We start from the raw sequence: 21,542 nt of genomic DNA on the forward strand, positions 1-21,542 counted from the left end.
ATTGTCTGACTATAAATAATTTATGGGAATGGAATGTTTTGGCACCCTAAAAGCGAATTGTAAGTAATGGATCAATTTACAATTAGGTCAGCACCAACAATTTAACTGAATGAATGAATGTGACTGTAAAAGAGATGATGTGCTTGTAGTAGCCGCGCAGCAACATTTACGTTGCAGAATGACGCAAACACCGCGAGAGTCGCGTGCTTGGCTTGTGGTTTTGCTTCCTCAAAATGTAAACACTGGGAGCTGGTGAGCTAGCCAGATACACAGTAAGTATCAAACTGCAATGCGAACTTTTATGTTAAATTATTTGACATGTATAAATGTATTCGAACGAGTCTCGGATGTATGTTGTTATACCGGAGACTGAACGCAAAGTTAAATTATTCGCGTGACTGCTAACTAGCTGAACAATGTGTAAATTAGCTCGCTAACGTTAGCTAGCTAACTGTTTGCGCTCTGGCTAACTCCATTGCTTTCATTGTCAATCCAAACATGTTTGCCATGACACTTCCATAAGGAGTTGGCTGGGGTAGAGATTAGGTAGCTAGCTGGGGGTTTAATGTTGTTAAACTGCTAGTCGGCAACACTGTAACGTTACCGTTTCAATTCAAACCCTTTGTCTTTAACTAAAACGACAACATAAATGAATGTCTTGTCCTTTCAAATGAAGCATTTCAGGAAGACCGTGCGGTTGTTAACGACGCTGGGATGAGTTCAAATTCCCGGTGGTCAAAATGGAGAATAAAGGGACTGATGAGGTGGAGAAATTGAAGACAAAGTTCTTGTCAGCATGGCACAATGTGAAGTACAGTAAGTGCATCGTAATGGTTATTCCAGACTCCCATTTAGGCTCCTGTTATCCTCTACACGTTGCTGTCTCAATCCTTCTAATTTAAGTTAATTGACCACGGAAATGTAAAACAGGCTTTGTAAGATTTAACCGCTGTCAGCTGAGTTGTCATTCGCTTCAGCACATGACAGATGTGATAATTACCAGAGCATGTGTGATTATTCTGATAAGATAAGAATCAATTGTGGCTGACTCTGCAGCTTCTCAAGCATGTGCTTATACTCCATATAATTTCTATACGGATCCTCTGTCTGACCCTAGCAATACTATCTGTGCTTCAGATAGATGATCATAACACAGGTACACCTTGTACTGTGGAAAATAAAAGGCCACTCTAAAATGTGCAGTTTTGTCACACAATACGACATATGTCTCAAGTTTTGAAGGAGTGTGCAATTGGCATGCTGACCCCAGGAATGTCTACCATAGCTCCACCATAGCTGTTGCTAGAGCATAAAGAGAAATTCTCAATACGTCCTACTGGCCTCACAACCGCAGGCCACGTGTATGCATCATGTGGGCGAGCTGATGTCAATGTTGTGAACAGGGTGCTCCATGGTGGAGATGGGGTTATGGTATGGGCAGGCATATGCTACAGACAACGAACACAATTGCATTTTATCGGTGGCAATTTGAATGCACAGAGATACCTTGACGAGATCCTGAGGCCCACAATCAACAGCCTGATCAACTCTATGCGAAGGAAATGTGTTGTACTGCATGAGACGAATGGTGGTTAAATCAGATACTGACAGGTTTTCTGATCCACGCCCCTACCTTTTTTAAGGAGTCTTTGACCAACCAATGTGTATCTGTTATCTCAGTCATGTGAAATCTATAGATTGGAGCCTAATGAATTTATTTCAATTGACTGATTTCTGTATATGAACTGTAAATCAGTAAAAATCTTTTGAAATTGTTGCATGTTGCGTTTTATATTTTTGTTCAGTATTATAATATATGCCATTTAGCATTTGCTTTTATCCATGATCTACCAACTAAGCTACTGAGTTCATTCACAACGACCGACCCTATGGCTAATTACCTATTTCATTCTGATCTTTAGGTTGGGCTTTGAAGTCAAAAACCTACTTTAGCAGAAATTCCCCAGTGTTCCTCCTGGGGAAATGCTACCATTTTAAGGCTGATGGTAAGGTAACACACACGTACTGGTTTTCGGTCCGCATTGCTGTGTTCCCTTTCCGAATAGACTCTTACTCACTGGCTCCTTTTCAATATGTGATTGATCTGATTGAATATGATTTCTTTGATCAGATGAGGATAGCCCAACAGAGAGCTGCAGCACTGAGGTCTGTGATGCACCCCCCGCCACAGGGGGTGACGACGTGGAGGCCTTCCGGAGGGACTTTGCGTCACGTGTGTGGTTGACCTACAGAGAGGAGTTCCCTGCCCTGCCAGGCTCCTCCCTAACCTCTGACTGTGGCTGGGGCTGTATGCTGAGGGCGGGACAAATGATGCTGGCTCAGGCCCTCATACTACACTTCCTGGGCAGAGGTCAGTGGGATGGCAGTGGGCCAGGGTTGTGTTCATTAGGCACTAAATGGAAGAAAACCTTTTGAAATGGGGACTACCAGAGGTGTATTCAAATGGAAGGATATGGGTTGAAACAGTGAGGGGTAACCTGAAAAAATAATTTATATTGATACAGTTTCTATAGTTGCTTTCTTGCAATGGTTTGCTATGTTGTGCACTGATGAGTACACCCCTGGTCCAGTAAGAAATACTTATTTTAGTTTTCCATTGCAAAAAAAGAAAATACATTTTCTGTTGCGTGCCCTAATGAATGCAATCCAAGTTTATAGTATGACCCTTATAACTCTTACTAAAAAAGGAAAGTCCTTGGTTCCTCATTCCTTTGTCAAACAATATCTGAGAATTTCGTAATTTAATGAGTTTTGTCATTGAAGTGCTTTCTCTGTTCTTCACAGTAGGATCTCTTGAGATTCACACTAGTGAATATGAAACTAATTTACTACCATTTTAATGCAACCATTTAGAAAACAATATTTAAGCCTTAACTTGTTCTTCCACTGAATGTGAAATACAGTATGTCATTAAATACATATTTTAAGCTATAAAATTACTAATGGCCACTTAAAGAACTGAAATTGATCAATAAATATCTTTCATTCGCTCTGCAAGGTCATTATGTTACTGCCTCGTGCCCAAGTCCGTCTCCTTTATGGCATTGGCCACTCACACCCTCGCCACCCCAGGTGCCCACCCTGTTTGTAGGGCTAAAACGCTGTAAAAGTGAAATACTGGACATACTGAGAGGCCTATAATTGGACTATTATACAATAGGGTTTTCTCATTCTCTTATTTAAAGTCAAACTCGACTATCTGTTATAGCAGAAGATTTAAGCCCAAACTTTATTTCCCTGAGTTCTGAAACTCTATATTCTAAGAGTCTTTGGTCTGGAGAGTGTGGTTCGATGTCTGAGGAGTTGTCATAGACAACAGGGCAAATACTTTTGTATATATTTTCAGTTTGATCATTTCCACGGTCGAGCTGAGCCAGAACGCCAGTACCTTTTGCTGTAGCTTTCTTGTGCTGAATGTAGCTTACATTTTGTTTTCTCAAGATATTGGCATATTTGCAGAACATAAGTGCCTCATACAAATGTTTTAATATTAAAATGATTTCCTTCGCTAGCAGAGTGTTTGACTAACAAAATGGAAAAGATATACCAGATGTTAAAAACTCCCTTTGACCCTCCTCTGTCTGTGTGCCTCAGACTGGACGTGGTCGGAGGCGTTGGCCCTCCAGCCTCTGGACACAGAGACCTGGACCACCAGTGCAGCCAAGCGTCTGGTGGCCAGCCTGGAGGCCTCACTACAGGGAGAGAGGCCCTCGGACCCAGGACCAATGCTTCATGCTCCAGGGGCCCCTGGAAGAGTGGAGGAGGCTGACATCCACCAGAGGGAGGTCTACCACCGCACCCTGGTGTCCTGGCTTGGGGACAGCCCTCAGGCACAGCTGGGTGTCCACAGACTTGTGGAGTTAGGCCTGGTGTCTGGGAAACGGGCAGGGGACTGGTATGGCCCTGCCGTGGTGGCACACATCCTGAGGTGGGTCTGGTTCTAGGGTTACATTAATGCTGTTTTACACATCCTGAGGTGGGTCTGGTTCTAGGGTTACATTAATGCTGTTTCACACATCCTGAGGTGGGTCTGGTTCTAGGGTTACATTAATGCTGTTTCACACATCCTGAGGTGGGTCTGGTTCTAGGGTTACATTAATGCTGTTTCACACATTCTTGGTGGCCACCAAATAACTATCTTTCCCTCTCTTTCACTCTTAGAAAAGCTGTAGAGGAGGCAACAGACCCTGGGCTGTCGGGCGTAACTGCTTATGTCTCCCAGGACTGTACAGGTATGACAGATGAACCTCCTCGGGTCCCAAGGTCTGGGCATCTCATCAGGAGAAACACAGTGTAGGAGGACAATGTATATAGAGCTGGAATGGAGAGCGAGAGCCAGGGAGGAGAGAGCGAGACTATAGATGGACAGAGAGGATCGAGGGAGGATGGGTAGAGAGAGAGCTGGCCAGGAGAGTGCTACAGATGTGACAGGAGGCTAACCACCTCCTCTAACCCCACCTGTCCTAAATCGTCCTCTCTCCAATAACCTGGATTTTGAATGAAGTCATTATTCTCAACAGCGAGTGATTGGGACTGGTTGTGTGACAGAGAGAGGAGAATGTTAAGATGAGAGCTGCAGGATCTAGACTCTGCCCCCTGTGTGAGGGGATCAGTGTGGGGTCAGTAGTAGGGCACTATAAGAATGAGAGATGTGGACAGCAGCAGTGGATTACACTCTCACTACTGTACAGAATACAGACACACTTATGATTGGAGACCTGGGTGAGAGAGTTGAGTACAGAAGTTGCTCTATAGCTTACCTGTGTAATAACACCTGACTGCATTTTCACTTTATAGTAAGAACATTCATGATCATTGCAAATGTCCTTCAGTGTGTGATAGCAGGGTTTAGAGGCAGGCAGATGACCAGGCAGGTGTTTGACCCCTGTCTGACCTCTGGTATTGATCCCTTTATAGTTTACAGTGCTGATGTCATCGATAGCCACCAGTCGTGTGTGGCTGGGGGAGCAGATGCCCTGCCCCTTACTGACAGCCGGGCGGTCATCATCTTCATCCCAGTCCGACTGGGGGGAGAGAAGACCAACCCGGAGTACTTCAGCTTTGTCAAGGTGGGAAAAACAATAGCCCTAACCCTTGTAGGATGATCCAGTCTAGAATGTAGGTTTAAGTGAGTTGTGGTTTTAAAATCACTACTTCTGAATGTCCAGAAAACATGTAAACTTACTACCACTATGTTATATCAAACAAAGGGATCTCTAACCTAATCAGAGAGCCTGTGTATTAGCAAAAATACCTACGCAGTACTATATTTGAATTCCAGATTCAGGTTAAAGGTCGTGTCTGCAGGGAAGTGACCTAATAAAAAGCATGAGCAGACACACACACAGAAATGTTTGAAGAGTAAAGGTGAATAAACTGTATGAAAATAAAGTCCCACACTATACTTAATGTCCTCCCAACAATTGAATGGGTGAACTTCATCAAGGCTTCCACCACGCCTTCAGTTTATTTTTTATTTTTTTTCACTTCTTTGCTGTTACGTTGCTGATGAAGTTTACCCATTCAATTGTTGGAAGCACATATAGTGTGCAAATTTCTTTCTTTATTTTGTCTTAAAGGCCCAGTTCAGTCAAAAACCTGATTTTGTCTTGTGTTTTATATATTTTTCCACAATGAGGTTGGAATAATATTGTGAAAATTATGATAATGCCCTTTTAGTATAAGAGCTGTTTGAAAAGACCGCCTGATATTTCAGCCTGTTTTGGTGGGATGGAGTTTTGGCCTGCCTGGTGACATCACCAGGTGGTAAATTAGTTAGACCAATAAGAATGAGTTCCAAACCTCTCTGCCAATAACAGCTAGTTTTCAGTTTTCCCAGACAGTCTTATCAAAATTATTGGAAGAGAAATTGCTCTTTGTTACTTTTTTTTACCATTTCAATTTAAAATAATTACAGTAGGGCCTCCCGGGTGGCGCAGTGGTTAAGGGCGCTGTACTGCAGCGCCAGCTGTGCCATCAGAGTCTGGGTTCGCGCCCAGGCTCTGTCGTAACCGGCCGCGACTGGGAGGTCCGTGGGGCACAATTGGCCTAGCGTCGCCCGGGTTAGGGAGGGCTTGGTCGGGTAGGGGTGTCCTTGTCTCATCGCGCACCAGCAACTCCTGTGGCGGGCTGGGCGCAGTGTGCGCTAACCAAGGTGGCCAGGTGCACGGTGTTTCCTCCGGCGCATTGGTGCGGCTGGCTTCCTGCTTGGATGCGCGCTGTGTTAAGAAGCAGTGCGGCTTGGTTGGGTTGTGTATCGGAGGACGCATGACTTTCAACCTTCGTCTCTCCCGAGCACGTACGGGAGTTGTAGCGATGAAACAAGATAGTAGCTACTACAACAATTGGATACCACAAAATTGGGGAGAAAAACGGGTCAAATTTAAAAAATATATATAATAATAATTACAGTAAGGTACTTAATTGTTACACAGAAATGATTTGCTATTAAGAAAAAAAAGGCTTTACCAGCACAGCTACTCATGAGTAGTAGTTCCCCTTCTCAGCTAATTTAGATATGATAGCAGGGAGACAGACAGCATTAGCTACAGCAGTACATAAACCTGTTATAATGCATATGGCTGAGTATAAACCTGGAGACAGTATTAGCTCCAGCAGTACTTAAACCTGTTATAATGCATATGGCTGAGTATAAACCTGGAGACAGTATTAGCTCCAGCAGTACATAAACCTGTTATAATGCATATGGCTGACTATAAACCTGGAGACAGTATTAGCTACAGCAGTACATAAACCTGTTATAATGCATATGGCTGAGAATAAACCTGGAGACAGTATTAGCTCCAGCAGTACATAAACCTGTTATAATGCATATGGCTGACTATAAACCTGGAGACAGTATTAGCTCCAGCAGTACATAAACCTGTTATAATGCATATGGCTGAGAATAAACCTGGAGACAGTATTAGCTACAGCAGTACATAAACCTGTTATAATGCATATGGCTGACTATAAACCTGGAGACAGTATTAGCTACAGCAGTACATAAACCTGTTATAATGCATATGGCTGAGAATAAACCTGGAGACAGTATTAGCTACAGCAGTACATAAACCTGTTATAATGCATATGGCTGAGAATAAACCTGGAGACAGTATTAGCTACAGCAGTACTTAAACCTGTTATAATGCATATGGCTGAGAATAAACCTGGAGACAGTATTAGCTACAGCAGTACATAAACCTGTTATAATGCATATGGCTGACTATAAACCTGGAGACAGTATTAGCTACAGCAGTACATAAACCTGTTATAATGCATATGGCTGAGAATAAACCTGGAGACAGTATTAGCTACAGCAGTACATAAACCTGTTCTATATGGCTGAGTATTTGACCGTGTGTCCCCTGGTCTCCATCCTCCTCAGAGCATATTGAGTCTGGAGTACTGTATTGGTATCATCGGGGGCAAGCCCAAACAGGCCTGCTACTTCGTGGGCTTTCAAGGTTAGTGTTTCCCCCAGAAACCAACCTGAGGACTAAAGACTAGAGGACAGTGGAGATAATTTGCCGTACTGTCCCCCTCCTCTCTTCTCTCTGTATAGAGAGATAAAGTAAGTTAATGCATTCGTGTTTGTGAGGAGAGGAGTGTGTGTGAAACAGCTCTTATTTTATTTTCTCTGACCCATCAAAGCCCTACTCATTTATCACAAGGGGTAAACATCCGAAGTTGTGTCCGTAATTGATTTCCATAGGAGACATTATGCATATAATTTCATTCTCATCCATCCAGCGGGGCCCCAAAGTGAGCCACTCTCCATCACCTTCAGTGGACGGGAGGAACCTTCAGTTGTACATCTTGGCAGTCAATATTTACATTTTACCAATTTGAAATGAAGTGTCGGATGATGTCTAAATGACAAGCAATACATTCTCCCTGTCAAGCGTCGACTCCGGCCCGTATACATCATATGCAAATGGTTGAATATAATTGCGTGTTTGTAAAAGTAATTTCCCCACACAAAAATTTAATGACAGCCCCCTTTCTGTGGCCGGGAGGGAAAAATGTGCTTGTACAACAGCATTTGATTATGCAGAGTTGAATCCGCACTGTTCGATATTAAAAAACAGGATGCGTATTTGACTGAAAGAATGCTAACAGTAGCCTAGCGAAATGACTTTTCTGCATAGAAATTGGAGGGAAGGAGTATGTCGTCGCTCGTCGGTCTGGTAGCGTTTGTAATAATCAGATGTTTTTGAATAACTTGTCTTTTGTTTTGTCCTTGCAGATGACAGCTTGATTTACATGGACCCTCATTACTGTCAGTCTTTTGTGGATGTCAGCACTAACCATTTCCCTCTTCAGGTAATGGGAAATTACACTGAGCTGACTGGGGCTCAGTAATGTGAATTTAATAGTTTCTGTTAGTACTTAAGGGTATGAATCCTAAAGCAGCCTCCGTTCAATTACTGAGTCCCTGGCTGCTGATTTATTTGCTACTCAGATATGTGAGGCTGCTGTGGAGGAGAAATATGGAGAATATAGAGAGGCTCAGATACTATGATCCTGAATATTTCAGCAGTAGAACACATAAAAACCTGCATTTATCATTGACTACTGCATTGAAACTTCTCCTGATGCTTGTCTGTAGAGCCAGCACACAGTGGGACACGAGACCAGAAACAGAGCCAGATTTTTTTTTCTTCACCAGTCTGAGTGTGTGACAACAGATGAATCTGAATTTCATTGCATTCATAAAACATAACATTTTATATTAATAAACTTTCCTACCTATTTCATACCCATCTTCAATACTTTACTGCATTATCACAATCAATTAAACAAGATTTTTTTCAATAACCAGTAATAATAATCGTTGTCAATTTGACACAGCGAACATTTTGTATTTTTAGTCGTATCATTGCCCGTCGCCAAAGAAGATGCCTTTCAGTAAGATGGACCCCAGTTGTACCATAGGCTTTTACTCTAGAAGTGTCCAGGACTACCAGACAATCAGCCACGAACTGTCCAAGGTGGGTGAACTAAAGGCTTTACTACTTAGTCAAAATCATCTTAGTTTATTTCTTAATCATTGTCATCAGATAAATTAATACCCAATATGAAAGGATAGAATGTGAGTGAGAGGAAAGCATATATGTGTTAACTGTGGATAAGTGTCTGCTATAATGACCGTATTATACAATACTCTGAACGTCTAAGAGAAGTTAAATCAACTGGCCATCTGGTGGCACTATTTAGCTGTTAATCTGAGGCAGTTTCCCTCTCCCTGCTCCCATCCCTGCCCTACAACTGTGTCTGTTGCTTTCATGCAGGATGCTCGCGTCTTAACTCAATTAAACTTTTTAGGCTTTTATATAACATTCTTTGTGTCTGTCTTTGTGTCTGTGCTTGTGTATCAGGTGTTGCTGCCGTCAGCGAATGAGAAATACCCAGCATTCACTTTCATGCAAGGTCACGGAAGAGATTACAACCTTTCGGCGGAGTTGACCCCGGAGAAGAGGGAATGGCCGTTTATCCGTGACCCACAGAGAGCAGCCGCTACCGCTGGAGACTTCGTGCTGCTCTGAAGGTCAACGCTGCGGTCAAAGGTCATGGTCAGAGACTTTTAAACCGACCGGCGAAGTGACTTTACCAGACAGACTGAAACCTGCTTATCCAAGGCCAGGACTCTATTCCACAATTATGAAAATACATAGCCAATATAAAAATGTTCTCACACCAGCATTCATGACTTAATACACGAAACCTAAAAATATTAAAATTGTTATCTTATACTGTAGATAGTTGCTGTTAGTTTTGATTGTTCTGTGGAAATCGGTAACATAGGGCAAAGGATCAAACAAACATACCATGGGTCTGTAAGCGCTATGAGGTTGTACTGAGGGTTATGCGATGTACTGTATCTTGTACACTGTGCATTATTGATACAGATGGAGAATTGGGTGCCTTGGCTTATTGGAAGACAAGCTCTCAGCCAAATATAAAGCACATTTGCCTTGTAAGGAAATCAGTTCTGCACTTTAGGAGGTGGTAGTCATCAGAGGTTATGTGTGAGGATATCACTGTGGTTCTATAGCTGGGCCTTATAACACAGTGAAGTGCTATAGGAGAGTGTCATTCAGACTATTTTTTTTTTAGAAGTGTGTAGAAATACTTTGATAGTCCTGAAGGTTTTAATGGTAAAATATGTTCTAGGGTTACACTCTTATGATTTCCAGACCACATTTACATTAGGAGGAAACGTTTTAGATTGCCAAATCATTTCAAGACGTCTTTGAATTTTCAAACAGCCATTTGAGAATTTCTGACCTTGAAAGGATACAGTACTTTGGTTCATGCATTTTTTTTATTTCCCAAAGCAAATGAGTTGTCTAAATGGAAAGGTTTTCCAATGTCACAGTCAAACCCATCTATAGAGGTGACCGGTACAATGCCTTGCTTCTCTTTGTACTTTCACAATAATTACAAACTTTAAATATACGTTACCCACATACTAAGTTAATTGAGTAATCTCATTTAAATGGGGATATATGTAGAAGCCACATTTTCTTATGTGGGTCGAAAGTAATTGAAACGTTCAACTGTAAATGCATAAAGACAGCTACATTCTACCCGTGTTGCAAAATGTTCCCAAAATTCATCTCTTTATCACAGTATTGATTCTCACACTGCTGTGTAGCAAAGTAGAATAAAGTCATAAAACCTTTTGGATTTTCTGATCTGTGCACCTCTTTACAAGCATTAAAGAGAGAGATATCTCTTGGAAAAACATATTTGTTTTGTCTCATCTTGCCATGCATAATACAACACTTGTTGTGTTGAAATCCTGTTTATTACCCACTCAAATGTACTAGATTAAAACTAATCGTATGTGCTAACCATCTCTACAGCCCATTAACCAGCCGGCGGGAAGATGTGACCCTGTGACACAGGCTGGGATTGTGTCCGCCCGTGGAGGAAAAGAAAATATCCTCGTGCAACGACGCACTGTTGCCATGGGTAATATTTCTTGTGCCCCCATCGTTTGAGCTATGCTGTACATGTTTTCACGTACAATACAAATGATTGTATTGTGAGGAGCTTGGCCTTGGGTTAGGGGGTCAGAGGTCCCAGTTTTGGGGGGAAAGTTGCCCTTCTGAGAGGATGCCACGGTAGGGGTGAGGATGGAAAGAGAGACCGAGAGGAAGAATCAGGGATCTGTTCGCATGTCCGTTCACTGAGAGAGAGGAACCAGAGAGCTGGCAGAGAACATAATAGCATCATTTTAGAGGAAGTGTCTGAACAGTACATAACAGGCTGTTTTTAGGGCCAAACCGGCTGGCTTTGTGGATGGAGAGATGGACATCGACTCATCAAATATGCAGCAATGTTTTGGTGATGTGGCTGTGGAGAGGAATGACATGGGAGGGGGAACGTTATGAGGGGAAGGATTTGCGGATTTTTGTCAGGCCCCAGGTGAACATGAAAGAGTGTTGTGCTGGGGGGCACGGGGCTGGCTGCTGTGTGCTGTAAGGGACTGCTGTGTTCACCATGTATTTACAGGGATGTATGAATATTTGATTAATGAGTCATGGATGGGCTCCGGGGAAATGCACTAAGTAGGCATGCAGCGGCTGTACAAAGCCACACACACACAACCATGCCCTCCTGTTTAACAGAGCACAGCTGCCAATAGTGTCATTGACATTGTGAATTCCAGAAAATCTAATCTGCCCAGCCGAGCACATTCCTCACATGAAAGGGACTCCATGAGAGGCATCTTTCTGTCCCAGAGTTTGGAGCTCACAGATAGACGCTCAATAAAGATTTTATTTTGGTGTCATTCACGGGAGGAAATGGCTTGTGTCGCTGGTCACGCAGCCCTTGGGCGACTTGTCGGTTAATGCGCGGGAATGGAATGAAGCAGAGTTTTGGCGGAATCGGCAGCACGCAAGTTCTTGGGACTAGGCCTACAGGTCTGACGGAGTGTCTGAGGGCTAGAGTAAGACCCTTCAATACAATGTGTTTGGGTCAAGATGTGTTAAAAAAAATATTTAAAAAAACATTCACACAGAAAAATATGAAAATACAGTATTTAAGCCAAATCGGCATAGTAAATCCAACCCTGTTACATTCCACTATTCTACTGTAGATGTCTGAGATTAGTCTTATTTAATTGTGCACTTGTTAAACCCTTAGATCATTGCGGTGCAGCATAACCTTTGATCTTGCAGTGCCATTAAACATGTTGCATTTATAATGCAGAGAGCTGTTTAATTTGGATATTGGCCATCTTCATGAACTCAGCGCTGTGTATACCCAGCCAGGTCTGCTGCAGCCCAGAGCACAGGATGATGGATGGTAGGGGGCACATCCACTGGAATTAAATCTGCTCCAACAGATTACAGGAAGATAAACAGGGTGGGTGTGTGTGCGCGTGTGCGTGCGTACAGTACGTTTGTGTGTTAAGGCAGCCATATTCACACTCCTTGACCTTTTTCCACATTTTGTTGTTTTACTGACTGAATTGTAAGATATTTTGTGTTACTGGCCTACACACAATACCCAATAATGTCAAAGACATTTTTACAAATGAATAAAAAATTAAAAGCTGAAATGTCGTGAGTCAATAAGTATGAAAACTCAAGATATTTCAGCTTTAAATTTTTTATTACTTTTTTATGGCAAGCCTAAATAAGTTCAGGAGTAAAAATGTGTTTAACAAGTCACATAATAAATTGCATGGACTCACTCTGGATGCATTAATAGTGTTTAACATGATTTTTGAATGACTACCTCATCTCTGTACCACACAGTGAATTTCAAACATAGATTCAACCACAAAGATCAGGGAGGTTTTCCAATGCCTCGCAAAGAAGTGTACCTATTGGTAGATGGGTAAAAAAAAGAAGCAAACTTTGAATATCCCTTTGAGCATGGTGAAGTTATTAACTATTCTTTTGATGGTGTATCAATACACCCAGTCACTACAAAGATACAGGCGTCCTTCCTATCTCAGTTGCCGGAGAAGAATGAAAACCGCTCAGGGATTTCACCATGTGGCAAATGGTGACTTTAAAACAGTTACAGAGTTTAATGGCTGTGATAGGAGAAAACTGAGGATCGATCAACAACATTGTAGTTACTCCACAAAACAAAACTAACCTGAATGACAGAATATAAAGGAGGCCTGTACAGAATAAAAATATTCCAAATCCTGTTTGCAATAAGGCGCTAAAGTAAAACTGCAAAAAAATGTGGCAAATTAATTAACTTTATGTCCTGAATGCATTATGTTTGGGGCAAATCCAAAACATCACTGAGTACCACTCTTTATATTTTCAAGCATGGTGGTGGCTGCATCTTGTTATGGGTATGCTTGTCATCGGCAAGGACTAGGGAGTTTTTTTGGATAGAAATAAACAGAATATAGCTAAGCACAGGCAAAATCCTAGAGGAAACCCTGGTTTAATCTGCTTCCCAACAGAGACTGGGAGACAAATTCACCTTTCAGCAGGACAATAACCTAAAACACAAGGACAAATATACACTGAAGTTGTTTACCAAGGCAACATTGAGTGGCCTTTTTACAGTTTTGACTTAAATCTACTTGAAAATATATGGCAAGACCTGAAAATTGCTGTCTAGCAATGATCAACAACCAACTTGACAGAGCTTGAAGAATAAAAATAAAAAAGTCTAAATATTGTACAATCCAGGTGTGCAAAGCTCTTAGAGACCTACCTCTGTAATCACTGCCAAGTGTTATTCTAATATGCATTGACTCAGGTAGTTGGATACTTATGTAATCAAGATATATTAGTGTTTTATATTTCAAAAATATTTTACAAATGTTCAAATTTGTCTTCCACTTTGACATGAAGGATTATTTTGTGTAGATCATTGACAAGAAATTAAATCAATTTTAATCCCATCTTGTAACAAAACAAAATGTGAAAAAAATCAAGGGGTGTGAATACTTTCTGAAGGCACTGTAAGTTCAGTTCGCTCCTAGCAGAACTCGGCATTGGGAAGTGAACATCTGTGCTCGCATACCTTCGCTTGAAAATATTACTGTTAGTCCATCTTGAGAACCAAAAGCAACAACATAGCCAGTATACACTTCCTCAAAATAGTCCTAATTAGTCTAAGACAGGGCTCTCCAACCCTGTTTCTGGAGAGCTACCATCCTGTAGGTTTTCACCCCAATCCTAATCTAGCACATCTGATTCAGATACTTAGTTGGTTGATAAACTGATTCAGGTTAGTTACAACAGGAGTTGGAGGCTTGGAGTGAAAACCTACAGGAGGGTAGCTCTCCAGGAACAGGGTTAGAGACCCTGATCTAAGATAAATCAAGAAATCTGTCATTCATTTTGATGTTTTTATAAGGAGGTCTTATTCAATTAATTTGACATCTATCTAAGATGTTTGGTGCAGTATTTCTCAAGTGAAAAAATGTGCATGAAAACTAGTTGCCTCTTGTTGAATGAAAACAAGCACTTCATTGAAGAATCCCGTCCATAGTTGCCCCTCCTAGGAGTAACACTGTTGACCAATCACAGACGGAGGGGCGTAGACTTTTGATACCAAACTTTGACTCACCTCAAGAAAAAATGTCTGGTGCACGAACAGCCTGAAAAGACACCAAAATTATCAAAAATGTATATATATATATAATAATATAATGTATATATATATAATAATATAATCTATATATATATATATATATATATATATATAATAATATAACAGTGTCGGAAAGTATTCAGACCCCTTGACTTTTTCCACATTTTGTTAAGTTACAGTCTCATCATCCTACACACAATACCCAATAATGACAAAGCAAAAACTGTTTTATTTGTCAATTTGAGCAAATGTATATAAATAAAAACAGAACTCTTACAGTTACATAAGTATACTGACCCTTTACTCAGTACTTTGTTGAAGCACCTTTGGCAACGATTACAGCCTCGAGTCTTCTTGGGTATTACGCCACAAGCTTGGCACACCTGTATTTGGAGAGTCTCTGCAGATCCTCTAAAGCTCTGTCGGGTTGGATGGGGAGCGTCTCTGCAGATCCTCTAAAGCCCTGTCGGGTTGTATGGGGAGCGTCTCTGCAGATCTGTCTCTGCAGATCCTCTAAAGCTCTGTCGGGTTGGATAAGGAGCGACTCTGCAGATCCTCTAAAGCCCTTTCGGGTTGTATGGGGAGCGTCTCTGCAGATCTGTCTCTGCAGATCCTCTAAAGCCCTGTCGGGTTGGATGGGGAGCGTCTCTGCAGATCCTCTAAAGCTCTGTCGGGTTGGATGGGGAGCGTCTCTGCAGATCCTCTAAAGCCCTGTCGGGTTGGATGGGGAGCGTCTCTGCAGATCTGTCTCTGCAGATCCTCTAAAGCTCTGTCGGGTTGGATGGGGAGCGTCTCTGCAGATCCTCTAAAGCACTGTCGGGTTGGATGGGGAGCATCGCTGCAGATCTGTCTCTGCAGATCCTCTAAAGCCCTGTCGGGTTGGATGGGGAGCGTCGCTGCACAGCTATTTTCAAGTCTCTCCAGAGCTGTTCGATCGAGTTCAAGTCCGGTCTTTGGCTGGGCCACTCAAGGACATTCAGTGAACCTTCGCCACAGTCTGAGGTCCATAGCGCTCTGGAGCAGGTTTTCATCAAGGATCTATCCGTACTTTGCTCCGTTCATCTTTCCTTCAATCCTGACTAGTTTCCCAGTCCCTGCCACTGAAAAACATCCCCACAGCATGATGCTTGGACACACCTACTCATTCCAGGGTTTTTCTTTATTTGTACTATTTTCTACATTGTAGAACAGTTGTGAAGACAACAAAACTATGAAATAACACATGTGGAATCATATACTGTAGTAACCAAAAAAGTGTTAAACAAATCAAAATATATATTATATTTGAGATTCTTCAAAGTAGCCACCCTTTGCCTTGATGACAGCTTTGCACACTCCACCCTTGGCATTCTACCAACCAGCTTCATGAGGTAGTCACCTGGAATGCATTTCAATTAACAGGAGTGCCTTGTTAAAAGTTAATTTGTGGAAATTCTGCAATGGACATTAGACCAGTAGAAATCTGTCCTTTGGTCAGATGAGTACAAATTTGAGATTTTTGGTTGTAACCGCAGTGTCTTTGTGAGACACAGAGTAGGTGTACGGATGATCTTCACATGTGTGGTTCCCACCGTGAAGCATGGAGGAGGAGGTGTGGGGGTGCTTTGCTGGTGACACTGTCTATGATTTATTTAGAATTCAAGGCACACTTCACCAGCATGGCTACCACAGCGATACACCATTGCATCTGGTTTGCACTTAGTGGGACTATCATTTGTTTTTCAACAGGACAATGACCCAAAACACACCTCCAGGCTGTGTAAGGGTTATTTGACCAAGAAGGAGAGTGATGGAGTGCTGCATCAGATGACCTGGTCTCCACAATCACCCGATCTCAATCCAATTGACATGGTTTGGGGTGAGTTGGACTGCAGACTGAAGAAAAAGCAGCCAACAAGTGCTCAGCATATGTGGGAACTCCAAGACGGTTGGAAAAGCATTTGGGCGGCAGTGGTTAGTGGTTAGAGTGTTGGACTAGTAACCGAAAGGTTGCAGATCGAATCCCCGAGCTGACAAGGTAAAAATCTGTTCTTCTTCCCCTGAACAAGGCAGTGTTCCTAGGCTGTCATTGAAAATAATCATTTGTTCTTAACTGACTTGCCTAGTTAAATAAAGGTAAAATAAAAAATAAAAACATTCCAGGTGAAGCTGGTTGAGAGAATGAACAGAGTGTGCAAAGCTATCATCAAGACAAGGGGTGGCTACTTTGAAGAATCTAAAATCTAAAATATATTTTGATTTGTTTAACACTTTTTTTGGTTACTACATGATTCCGTATGTGTCATTTCATAGTTGTGATGACTTCACTATTATTATACAATGTAGGGAATAGTAAAAATAAAGAAAATCCTGGAATGAGTAGATGTGTCCAAACTTTTGACTGGTACTGTATATATCATAATATATGCACCGTTTGTGTGCTTGTGTGCATGCTTGTGTATATGTGTGTGTTCATTCATGGATTGTGACCTATGTACACACTGACATGCAGTGTTAATGTGAAGTCCTCCTCTCAGGTGTCTGGACCCGTCCCCTCCCAAACCATCCCTGTTCCTACGCCAGGTTCAGCGGTGCTACATTTACGCCCGGCCCTCGCCCCTCCGTCATCGTCCACCTTTGTGGAATGGAATGCAGTGCTTCTTCAAACAGGTACCTCCACCACTTTGAAATCTCATCTTGGTGTGATAAGTCTAACAGGCTAAATATATTCGCTCTAGCAGTCGTCAGAACATAAATACTGCCTGGTGCACGAATGTCTCCGTTTCAAAGTGTGTCCGCTCCCACATCCCTCTTCTCACTCCTGTCTTTTCCTGCCCTAACCTGAACCGTTCTGTCCTGTCCCATCCTGTCCTGTCTCTCTGTCCTCTCCCATCCTGTCCTGTCTCTCTGTCCTGTCCTGTCTTTCTGTCCTGTCCCATCCTGTCTTGTCTCTCTGTCCTGTCCTGTCTTTCTGTCCTGTCCCATCCTGTCTTGTCTCTCTGTCCTGTCCTGTCTCTCTGTCCTGTCCCATCCTGTCCTGTCTCTCTGTCCTGTCCTATCCTGGTTCAGTTGTTTGGGCTCCTGAGGAGTGCTGAGGTGTCGCATGCCTCATGTCTCTGCTGGCCCTATGCCAGACACTCGACATGATGCAGCCATACATCAACAGCCACTAAGATCATCCTCCTAGAGATGTCCAGCAAAGTCCTGAAGAAAACTCTGAAGAATTTAAATGAAATATTTAAGATGTGGTTAAATTCTATTACAATGTGACTTTGTGTTGGGAATGGGAGGCGTCCGTGTCCCCTCTTTCTGCTGAGCGCTGTCATGGCAGGAACCCAAAGAAAAGCCTCCTAGTCGGTGTTGGCTTACCTTGCTTGGCTGTGACAACACGGAGGGCACTGGAGTTAACATTTAGATAACGGACGTGTGTGCCGGTTTCCATTTCCATTCCCAGGGACAGGGAATCTCGGGCGAATCAGGAGCACTCCAGTGTTCCCGTGTGTTGTGGAGGAATACCAGAATTCCTCATTCCCATCTCCTCTCAGTCCTGGCCAGCCATCTGTCAGCCTTTGCTAACCAGATGCATTCGAAGCCTGAGAAGAAAGGAGCCAGCACCTCACCAGGGCTGAAGGCATATTGCCTGCTATGTAGCTGTCGACTCAGTTTTCCTGCACTGCTGTGTTGAGAGGGGTGGGAAGTGTACATTACACACACACGGTTCCCTCAACCACTAGCCTTGTCTTTCGTAACCATGTCGGTGAATCAGTCTCTGCCACAACCGTACAGTCTTTCATAGTCTTGCTCACTCTACATAGAGTGCAATCGGAAAGTATTCAGACCCCTTGACTTTTTCCCCCAAAAATGTACATTATAGCCTTATCCTAAAATGTATTACAAAACATTTTCCTCATCAATCTACACACAATACACACAATACCCCATAATGATAATGATTTCCACTGGTCTCATGTCCATTGCTCGTGTTTCTTGGCCCAAGCAAGTCTTTTCTTCTTATTGATGTCCTTTAGTAGTGGTTTCTTTGCAACAATTCAACCATGAAGGTCTGATTCACAGTCTCCTCTGAACAGTTGATGTTGATGTGTCTGTTACTTGAACTCTGTGAAGCATTTATTTGGGCTGCAGTCTGAGGCTGGTAACTCTAATGAACTTATCCTCGGCAGCAAAGGTAACTCTGGGCCTTCCTTTCCTGTGGCAATCCTCATGAGAGCCAGTTTCATCATAGCGCTTGATGGTTTTTGCGACTTGAAGAAACTTTCAAAGTTCTTGAAATGTTCCGTATTGACTGACCTTCATGTCTTAAAGAAATGATGGACTGTCGTTTCTCTTTGGTTATTTGAGCTGTTCTTGCCATATTATGTAAACTGGTCATCTCTGTAAACCCGTCGCAAGACCCACTGGTTGATGCTTATTTATAAAACACTCTTAGGCCTCACTCCCCCCTATCTGAGATATCTACTGATGCCCTCATCCTCCACATACAACACCAGTTCTGCCAGTCACATTCTGTTAAAGGTCCCCAAATCACACACATCCCTGGGTCACACCTCTTTTCAGTTCACTACAGCTAGCGACTGGAACGAGCTGCAACAAACACTCAAACTGGACAGTTTTATCTCAATCTCTTAATTCAAAGACTCAATCATGGACACTCTTACTGACAGTTGTGGCTGCTTTGTGTGATGTATTGTTGTCTCTACCTTCTTGACCTTTGTGCTGTTGACTGTCCCCAATAATGTTTGTACCATGTTTTGTGCTGCTACCATGCTGTGTTGCTACCATGTTGTTGTTATGTTGTGTTGCTACCATGCTGTGTTGTCATGTGTTGCTGCCTTGCTATGTTGTTGTCTTATGTCTCTCTTTATGTAGTGTTGTCTCTCTTGTTATGATGTGTGTTTTGTCCTAAATTTATATTGTATTTTTTTTGTTATATATCCCAGGCCCCCGTCCCCGCAGGAGGCCTTTTGCCTTTTGGTAGGCTGTCATTTTAAATAAGAATTTGTTCTTAACCTACTTGCCTAGTTAAATAAAGGTTAAATAAAATGTAAAACATTTAAAAATAATGGACTTGGTCTTTTACCAAATAGGGCTGTCTTCTGTCTACCACCTCTACCTTGTCAAAACACAACTGATTGGTTATCTTCTGTCTACCACCTCTACCTTGTCAAAACACAACTGATTGGCTCAAACGCATTAAGAAGGAAACAAATTCCACAAATGAACTTTTAACAAGGCACACCTGTTAATTGAAATGCATTCCAGGTGACTACCTCATGAAGCTGGTTGAGAGAATGCCAAGAGTGTGTAAAGCTGTCATCAAGACAAAGGGTGGCTACTTTGAAGAATCTCAAATAGAAAATATATTTTGATTTGTTAACACTTTTTTGGTTACTGCATGATTCCATGTGTGTTATTTCCTAGTTTTGATGTCTTAACTATTATTCTACAATGTAATAGTAAAAATAAAGAAAGCCCTGGAATGAGTAGGTCTGTCCAAATTTTTGACTGGTACAGTATGTGTTTGAGAATGTGTGTATGCATACACATTCACGTGTGTACGTGAATAGAATTGTGCGTGATTGCATGTGTAAGTACTTGTGTACTGCCTGAGTAAGTACACACACACACACACACACACACACACACACACACACACACACACACACACACACACACACACACACACACACACACACACACACACACACACACACACTATCCTCCTGCGGCTGTAGGGCCTAGCTAGCTGCTCCATGATCCTGATGCTGCAGAGAGACGCCATAAAGCCAGACTAATTAAAGGGGATCCGGCTGTAATTACCTCAGTGAATCAACTTAATCAGTACCTGCACCTGTTAAAGACTCAACCTGATGGTGTAATCAAACCTTTTTTTAATACCCCAGAAATTTGAATTATAAAAAATGATATGCCTGGTAATCGCTTGGATTTCGAAACACTTTTACCAATGAGTTGTCCGAGATAAATATGAGGTTAGAGGAGCGGAGCCAGGAGACTGGAAGTCAGGGAAGAAAATGTCAGGATAGTGGAACGTCTCTGGTGGCTATTGGTGTGCATCCGCCCATGGAGTTAGGGCCAAAGAGTTAGTTATTTACACAGCGTAGTGACAAGATCACACACACAACCACTCTGATGTGGAGGTGAGAGGAGTGTCACAACAACAGTATAGTGAAGACACTGTGCGCGTGCGTGTGTGTGCGCGTGTGTGTGTTCTTAAAGTATACCATAACAACTGCAAAACACAGATAGCACGTTGGATCAAATCATGAATGTATTAATGTGCCCATTATTCTAAGACTTGGTCCCCACACTCTGTTGAAATATAGGTCTTCTCAACACATATACCTAATATACTAAAAAAGAACATTTAAAATGATTCAGTGGCTTGTGTGAACGCATTAATTTTCAGTACTAAAAATATATTTTTAAGCAGGTCTCGGGCCCTAGTTTTTGTCTGGCTGAAATGCATAATGGATTCCCATCTAATCCATTATAGCCGGAGAGAGAGAGAGAGTCTTCATCCCTCCTCCACCCGGGGTTGTTCTTCTTTAAATGAAGTTTTAATAAAGCACGATGGAGGGTGTCCAAGGTCAATTACAAGACTCTGTCCATCCCACCATCCAAATTCTACATGGTGCTTAGTTAACCATAATATGTGTCAGTCATCCGGCAGTGGTCTGATTCAACTCCACACGTAAGTGTCGGCTATGCAGACTACACACGCAGGCTGAACCTATCCAACCCTTCTGTGTCTGTTTGCTGTTGACTATTTGTCCACCTGATTGGCAACTCAGGTCGCCACTGTCAGTGACAAGCGAATTAGAGAGCTCACTGTCGCCAACGCTCATTTGTCAGTGCTTGAGGTGGAGGGATATCTCTTTATGCATCAAGAATACGTTAAAAGTTACTGTAGAGGG

At 42.3% G+C, this 21,542-nt stretch overlaps 1 protein-coding gene across 1 annotated transcript; it reads left to right on the forward strand.

Moving 5' to 3' along the window:
• Positions 1–164: 164 nt before the first annotated feature.
• atg4c (autophagy related 4C, cysteine peptidase) lies at positions 165–10,711 on the forward strand. The gene is made up of 11 exons (XM_020499535.2): positions 165–272; positions 677–816; positions 1,923–2,006; positions 2,132–2,371; positions 3,616–3,949; positions 4,183–4,253; positions 4,939–5,090; positions 7,409–7,487; positions 8,270–8,346; positions 8,895–9,014; positions 9,402–10,711. The coding sequence occupies exons 2-11, from the start codon at positions 741–743 to the stop codon at positions 9,567–9,569; spliced, it is 1,401 nt and encodes a 466-aa protein (XP_020355124.1). The 5' UTR covers positions 165–272; positions 677–740; the 3' UTR covers positions 9,570–10,711.
• The last annotated feature ends 10,831 nt before the right edge of the window (positions 10,712–21,542 follow it).

This window comes from Oncorhynchus kisutch, linkage group LG13 (assembly GCF_002021735.2).
Source record: "Oncorhynchus kisutch isolate 150728-3 linkage group LG13, Okis_V2, whole genome shotgun sequence".
NCBI classification, from domain to species: Eukaryota; Metazoa; Chordata; class Actinopteri; order Salmoniformes; family Salmonidae; genus Oncorhynchus; species Oncorhynchus kisutch.

Bases quoted from the DNA above. Each gene is read 5' to 3' on its own strand.
- atg4c (XM_020499535.2), top strand. From the start codon at position 741: ATGGAGAATAAAGGGACTGATGAGGTGGAGAAATTGAAGACAAAGTTC. The intron at 4,254-4,938 runs GTATGACAGATG...ATCCCTTTATAG, and splicing joins TGTCTCCCAGGACTGTACAG to TTTACAGTGCTGATGTCATC. The intron at 7,488-8,269 runs GTTAGTGTTTCC...TTGTCCTTGCAG, and splicing joins CTACTTCGTGGGCTTTCAAG to ATGACAGCTTGATTTACATG.